Source organism: Siniperca chuatsi, linkage group LG13 (genome assembly GCF_020085105.1).
Source record: "Siniperca chuatsi isolate FFG_IHB_CAS linkage group LG13, ASM2008510v1, whole genome shotgun sequence".
Lineage (NCBI taxonomy): Eukaryota > Metazoa > Chordata > Actinopteri > Centrarchiformes > Sinipercidae > Siniperca > Siniperca chuatsi.
In genome coordinates, this window is record NC_058054.1 from 21,552,012 (window position 1) to 21,560,096 (window position 8,085).

General features: G+C 39.0%; 1 protein-coding gene across 1 annotated transcript in view; it reads left to right on the top strand.

Moving 5' to 3' along the window:
- LOC122887584 (vertebrate ancient opsin-like) overlaps positions 1-4,779 on the top strand; it is a 69,639-nt gene extending 64,860 nt beyond the window's left edge. Inside the window, exon 4 of the mRNA XM_044220940.1 lies at positions 2,867-4,779. Coding sequence (XP_044076875.1) covers positions 2,867-3,145 — 279 coding nt within the window. The 3' untranslated portion in view covers positions 3,146-4,779. The remainder of the gene's footprint in view (positions 1-2,866) is intronic.
- The last annotated feature ends 3,306 nt before the right edge of the window (positions 4,780-8,085 follow it).

Genomic DNA, 8,085 nt, shown 5'->3' on the forward strand with positions numbered 1-8,085 from the left:
ATTGTGATAAAGTTTGCTGGGCATCACCCTATTACTTTTATTAACTGTATTTTATTAAAGTATCTGTCACTACATATAATATTGTTCATAGTTGAAATGCTTTCAATGTGTGTATTTGATTTTTGTGGTATCTCTAACCAGATGCTGTGAAAGAGTTTCATCATATTTTGCACTCATGAGAAAATGTAGTAGACTATAAGTATACATGAAACTCAGAAAGTATACTAAGTATACTACGTTTACTCAAGAGTGGAGAGAGTCCACATTAACAGGAGCTGAAGAAGACAACTTGAAAATGGTCGAAATTGTGGTCCAGTGCCTGCCTGTGTTGTGAATATGCCTTGTATGTGGTTGGAAATGCCTAGAATTTAAAGTATAGCCAAATTCCCTGAATGCATTGTTATGCTTTCAACCTGCTGCTGGGGTCTTCAATTATTCAGAATCCTTCTATCTGTCTATCAGCAGATCCCCGGACTTTGAGCTGGGCAACACAGGAGCTCTGTTTTGTGTAGAGGTTGGTGTAAAACAGGAAGATCTGCATGAAATCATAATCCAGAGACTTCCAGATCTGTTTCATGGATTAAAAAATGTATCCAGGAATCCATTCACAATTTACTAACGGTTTATCTAACATCACTGAAACAATGTTATCAGTTTGAGGAAATGTGTTTATGGTAATATCTCTTGTTATCTGTACAAGCTAAAATCACTGACAAATTAAATCTTGCATAGTAGAATTTCTAAAAACCTCCTTTATGGTTGTTTATCATCATGTGTTAATGAATTATGTAAAATGGTTCATGATGAACAGCCACTTGATAAAACTTGCTGCTGATCAGGGGCCACAAAGGGGCCATACTTTGCATAGCAGGGCCCAGTATTATGCAGGGGTCTGGGAGGTTCTCCCAGATGTTTTCCTCAAGGAAAATTTGAGTAGTAGACACTTCATTTCCTGCATTCTGGTGACTTCTTATGCATGTAAATAACCACAAAACCTATCTAACAGCAAATCAACTTGGGGCAGAATTGTTTTGAGAAGGCGAACACATAATTCAGGTGCCAGATAACAATGTTATTTATTGGGGTGGACAAGCACAAGGGCCCCCAATCCCTACGCCTATGGTGCAGACTCTTCTCGCATTTTTACGCATCCCATATTGATGTAGCTAGACCTCTGTCTTGTCACACACAGTGGTTAGCATTGTACTTTAAAGTAATATGCCAGGAAGAAGAAGGGTACACATTGGAGATCACTCAAAACCGTAGTTCTATGAGCATGTGAAAAGTGTAAACTTGTAACCAACCCTTTCACCAGACATGTTGTACAATGACAGCCTTTTTTTTTTTTTGTTTTTTTTACATTTCCAGTGCCAACCTTTTAAAAATTCTCACCTTCTGCAATTTCTACGCATGGCAACTGCAGTATGGTTAAGGTTATGTAAGGATTGTGGTTATGGCAAAAAAAAATGGTTTGTTAAGGTTAGGCAATTAAAATACTTAAGTAGAGTAAGCCAAATGGTTTAGCCTTTGCAACACACTGTTGAGCGTGAAGCACAATGCTGGGGCAGTAGTGGTGTAAAGGTTTGAGAAGCTGGCTTATGACTGGAAGGTCGACGGTTTAATTCCTCCAACATAAAGCTGAGTAGTGGAAGTGAAAAAGCAGCACCTGCCCCTCCCTTCCTACCACATTGAGCAAGGCCCTTAACCTGCAAACTTCTCCGATGGAGTGGCACAGGGGCCTACAGAGCAGACTGTGGTTGTACTGAGCAGCTTCCAGGTATGAAACTGTGTGAGTGTGAACCTGAAAAAGAGAGGATTGCTCTCAGAAAGACTTTCCTGGTTGAATTAAGGTTTAAAAAAAAAACTATTTAAAAAAACCCACATTCAGTTGCGGTGGCTAACACAGGATTTCCAAGGCCTTGTTTTCCAATTTTTGACAAGATTTTAATGAGACGGAGGTCTGGACATGCAGTTATACCAGTGAGTGAAACCTGATGATGATCTTTGTTCTTCCCCAAGCCTTTGTCATTCTTTTTCACTCGTCGAGTGGTGTTTTTTTAAGTGGTTCTCTCTGCCATTTAGCAGCTTCGTTAGTCCTCGTTAGTGCCATGTGAATTGTTGCCTTGCCCAGTGCACATAGAAATCTTATCGAGGGATATTTAAAATAACCTCATGATGAGCAACATACAAATTGAACCAATTTTCTCTGTCCTGATTTTTCAACAGCCAGTATACATTATACTGCTATATTCTTCAAGTGGAAATACCAGATTGGGTGAAAAAAATGGAAATGGCTGTCTCCCATTCTCAGTTCCTTTTTCTCTCACCCTCAACTTGCCACTCTTTATAAACACACATTAGCAAAATCACTTCATTCAATTGAAAATGCAGTAATGGTTCCCACTAGTGATTGAGAATGTAATTAGTTGACTATTTAATATACTTTAGAAACTTAAATTTGTGTCCCTTGGCGTATTGTTCCACATTAAATAGCAGACGACACAATAACCCCAATGACAAAGTAGTACAGAGTGTGGGTACAGAGGAGGGCAGGGAGAGGGAAGAGGGGTCTGATCAGTCATAATTATTTACAATTTGCCTAAAGGTTCACGAGAGCGAGAGATGGGAAAATTATGAGGCAAATTAACTTCCCATTGGTAGAAGCAGCAACTTGAATCAAATTGATGTTTGGGCAAAATCCGATGATATCTGTGTTTTTGTATTCACTGTATTCAGACAAGGTCTAGCAACATATTACAGCAATTATGTAATAAAGTCTTTACAATTTCATCCTCTGTGGTCTCTTGTCTAATTTTGCAGTTAAGTACATTTCTGATCACGAGTTTGTGTTGTATGCTTGCCCCAGTTTTACAGATGTTTCCAAGCCGTGCTGCGTTGTGAGGCTCCTCGACGAGGCTCAAGCTTAAAGAGCTCCTCCAAGGTCGCCACCAAGGCCATGAGAGCTGTCACTGGTCCCCGCCGTACCAACGACTTACTATTTATGGTAGCCTTCCTGTGTCAACCGGCCACCACCATGCCCCAACTGGGTCCCTCCTTTGAACCCACCAATGATGTCACTAAAGCCCCCTCTTCAGACACCAACAAACCTGTCGTAGTATCACTAGTGGCCCACTTTGATGGCTAATGATTGGCTATAACCATGAAAAGTCCCAAAGTCCCCAGCCAGGAAGTCATTAATAATGAGAGAGGTGGTGTTACTGAGGCTTGGAGAGCAGCAGCCTGCCGGTCCAGATGGATTTAACGCAGCTGTTGCATCAGCTCTGCCCTGGCTAGTAAAGATGATGGACCAGTAACAAAGGCAAATCTTGAACTGCTTCTGGACAATATCAGCAGAAATCAGAGTAAACCTGCATAAACTGGGAGTCTGTGTTTCTCCACAGAGAAAAGGTATATATCTGTCTTGCTAGGAATATGAGCATTTGAAGGATGTTCTTATCACGATTTTTGGTCAGACTGCTATGGTAACAGAATTGTGGGGATTTTAGTATTAGTATTCACTCATAAAATGTCATAACAGAAATGTGTTCAGAGTGGGAGAGGGAGAAGATGTGTTTTTGTATTGATTGTGGTTACTAAGTGAGGTTGAAGAACACAAGTTGTTTATTACCCCAAGCATTTTGAAGTCTTTCCTAGAGTAGACAAGATTAAAAAGACAAAAGAGATTAAGAAGAGTAATGAGAATGTACTGGTAATTGTCTTTTATTCCCTGCCAGTAATTTTCATTTAATTCATCACTCTTCACTTAAAAATGCACAAGTGGTTGGTTTAATAAGTGGTTTGTTGGACATGTAGCATTGCTAGCATGCTAGCAACATTCCCAAGTTTTTTTCAGGAATAGTGACTTTAAGGTTAAAGAAATAGCACGTTGGAGAGTTACTGTATAGTTCCTTCAATAACGACTGTGCATGTGCACTGTTACAAAATAATTAGAAAAATTCAGTATCTAGTAATGTTCAGTGGATAGCACTGATATAGATACATGGTATCAGCAAAAATCCTGAAAATGTATGCCTCTCTGGACTGATTTTTTCATGGTTTTTATTAGACATTTCTACATGTACTTACAGCTGTGAAATCTGCTTTTTTAGCTGTGCTGGATTTGATCAAACCCAAAGTCCAGGATGTCCTATGTATTCAAAAAGGACTGAGAGGGCCTTCAATGTGAGTGACCTTAAAAATTATTAGCAGTTCAGTGCCTTGCTCATCGGCACGTAGTCAGCAGTGCATGTGGACAGGCATCAGCCTCTACTCATAATTTCTACGATATTCAATCTATATGCCTCCACAAAAGTCAGTCTACTGTGTTTAATAGTCTTAACAAGAAACAGAAACTATTTTGCAGTGTTTCTCAGAACACAACAAAGGACTTTACCTGAGGCAACAAATAACTTTTAGATGGAATACGTTTGTTCTGTATATATTGTTTGCCATGTACTTGTCTGCATCTTGTTCAATTTTTTGATAGCTGATTTGACACTTTTTCCTTCTTGCAATACAAAGATAACTGTGGAGTTTCTGAAAGCAGTGCATCGATGCTGTGTTGTCAGTGAATGTCTGAGCTATGGTGTGGTGCTTTTCACTACTGCATACGGTTACAGTGTGTGCAGTTTTTTTGGAATTCACTTTTAGCACACTAACTGTTTTCTATGTGCTGTCAAGATATTGTATACATTAATGTACATGAGTTGATACCAAAGCTAAAGACACTTTAATATTTTTTGAGGGGTGCTGTTCACTAAAGGTTTGTTTTTATCTAAATCAATGCGCAGTGCTTTCTTTTGATGAAGACTTGTTTAAAAAGTGTGGTGGTCAAAATTAAGGAGGTTTAAAGTGTGATAGGCAGTATACAGAAGGTGAATGGCAGAGATATGTAATATGTAAAGTAACAGCATAGTCATACTGTATGTAATTGACCATTTGCTAAGCTATGACTGGTCAATCACTTTTTGGGGGAGGAGTTAAGTGACCGGTGTGCATGGGGCTGTAGAAAGAGTGATTCCCTTTGCATAATCAAAGCAAGAGTTTGGGGATTGGTGTCTTTTTTTAGCCTTTCCAAAAACCAAAAATAGAAACGGAAAGGGTGATGGATGGATTGTGGTGTGTTTATCTTAAGCTGTGAATGTTAGCATGTATGGCTAACTATGTTAGAATTAAACACGAGTATGATTTTACACTTTTTCTTATCATATTTACAATACTACTGTAGGACTAACTAGTTCTACGCTGTAATACAAGAACAATGCTGTTTCCTTATTCCTGTGTCTTCTACGTGGACCATCACCTGGTTAGGAAGGTGTCTATATGTCTGGACATGCAGCTTCAGCCTGATACTTTTAGCATGTATGTAGCCATCAAATGCATATTTAAGAACTGGTTACAGGGTTATCATTTTAAACAAGTCAGCTTGAAACCTTGAAAAGATGGCCAAAGAGGGTGTTTTCAACCAACTCACAAAACTAACATTAGCTTAATTAGACAGCTAGCTACAGCTAGTACAGTCTGCTAGCGACTGATGTCCTTTCAGCCTGTTTTGTCTATCACTATCTGAAATCAGGGAGCCATTGGTTCAGAAATTATGAAGAATTTTGAGTGGTATATCTGCCACCATTATACTGTGATTGTAAAGTTCATTATGTGCCATGCGAGAAAGAAAAGCTTGACAGAGGAAGAAACTGTATTTAAGGGGGATGGGGCTCAGCAAATGGGTTTGTTCAGAATGTCACTATTCAGAATGCAGTTGAATGTTAAAAAAAATGCTAATAGTGAGCAATTCCATGGGCAAAATGATATATAAACAGACTTTATATAAAGGTTACCTGGGGTGAACCTAACAAGTTGCTAATGAAGTTACTGTCTATAATGTAATAAACATAAATTTTTTAAGGGGAACATTAAATTTAAAACTACATCCAACCTGGTCACAAGATATTTCTCTTCTTCACTGGATCTTCTGTCAAGCTGGAACTACCACTAAGCCAGTTTTAAACTCACACACAGAATCAAAGCAGGAGTCCTATGACTATTTAACTGCCAAATTGTCTAAGACAATTGTGCCAATTTTCCTTCTTCTTGGCTTTATCTTCAATCTCTTGCCTTAAATCTTTTAACCCTGGTTATAAAAACACATTTTTCATCTGGATACAGCCAGGGGGAGAGAAGGTTCACACATTAACACAGAGATGAGAGCAGCCAAGCACAGATAGTGTTTGGTGTTTTTAACCACTGAGTAATTCCTCTGGGACAGCTGGAGATTAAGCGCCTAAAGGGCAAGCAGTAGTTATTGAATTACATCGGATGGACATCTCGAAATGAATCCATGTAATATATAATTATATAATTGTCATTGGAGGTAATTAAGTATTACTAAAACGGTTGTGACATGAATCTAATCTTAGCACTGGAGTGGGGTTTTGGTGGCCAGTTGTGGACATTGAAAATCAATTTATTAATGGATTCACTTATCACAACTGTAACATAATGGTTATATTATATTACTGTTATATTACGAGCAGCAGATGCCACATTATGGACTATGACAGAAGTTGCCCTCATGTAACCTCTGTGTTATCAGTGGACAACAAGATTTACAAGAAATGCACAAACTAACCCAAAAGCCTATCCACTGGAGGCTGAACTTAAATTGGTAGTGGGACTTCAGGTTGAACAAATCTGTTCTCCACACTGATTTTAAATCTCTTTCAGGCTTCAGTGCACCTTCATGGATGATCTGCTAATGGTTTTTGTGTAAAGCTCGGTCCTTGGTCTCCACTGTTAACTACAAAGCCCCTGGTGAGCAAAGATCAGAGAAACGCCCCAATAACCAACATGGCTGTGAGACGGCAATGTGGTGATATACTCCATTAATCAGACACTCCGGGCATGATGTCTAGTTGAAAAGCCAGAAGACTGGACTGAAGCTGGGAGGAGAAGAATCCAAGTGACCTTTTGTTACGAACCCTTTCAGCTTTTGTCAAAAATAAGAGCCAGTCAGTTGTCTTGATAAACAATTGCACACTAAGGGTCTGTGTCAAAATCGATTTCCCTCTCTCTCACTTTGAGCACCTCTCTTGTCTCTCTCTCTCTCTCTCTCTGACTTTTTAGCCATGAATAATGTCAAGGCCTTCTTTATTCAGTGAGTGAAAACAGACGGAATGTGATGAAAAGTTGTGCTCTTGCCAAACAGAAGATTTACCCTTTTTCTAATGTAGTGGAAACTACACTGATTTGCTTTCACTGATTACAAATTCTTTGCATAAAATCATATTTACTATGAGAGATGAGAGGGATACTGGGATTTTTGATAACTCAACTGCTTCTGTTGAGTCCCCATCTATCACGCACTTCAGAAACATGTTAGACCTTCCAACATCCAACATCCATTAATCTGTCAAATTAAAACCTTTGAACAATTCATTTTCTTTTGATTCAAACATGTCGCAACAAAAACAGGTTAACTCTGTACCCTGTGCCCGTAGTAGCACTGGCAGGGGGCATACAGGAAATACTTTTTATTCTGTTACCTTCCTACAGTTACATCTACAAGATCAACAAGAGGACCCCCCACATATTTTAAGTGTTTTAAGAAAGTCAGGGATAAGCATGGCATACAGTACATAAGCATGTGTTACCTGGCAGCTGAGAGGCAACCAGTGACTTGATTATGCAAAATGAACAGTTTTCAAGTTCTTTATACTGCAAATGCACAGTTATGCACCAGAGGAGACATATAATGTGAAAAATCACACACTTAATAATGGACTTAAATGTCATATGTTGTAGTGTGTTCACACCTTAAAAGAGATGAGCTACTCCCCACCAGGAGAAAGATGATAGAGAAAGCCACATGAAGGAACACTTAGCAATGCACCCATGATAACATTTCTCTTACCATCATAACAATACTGTTGCTGATGTTATGTTCTTATATGCATCAAACAATTTGGACAATGCTTTACTAAGTGACTAGCACTAAAGAAATTTGTTTCTCTGATTCTAATAGTCATGGTTCCCGCAGCGCAGGTGGTAGAGTGTTGGTCTTTGACTCCTGCCAAACAAGCCAGACCA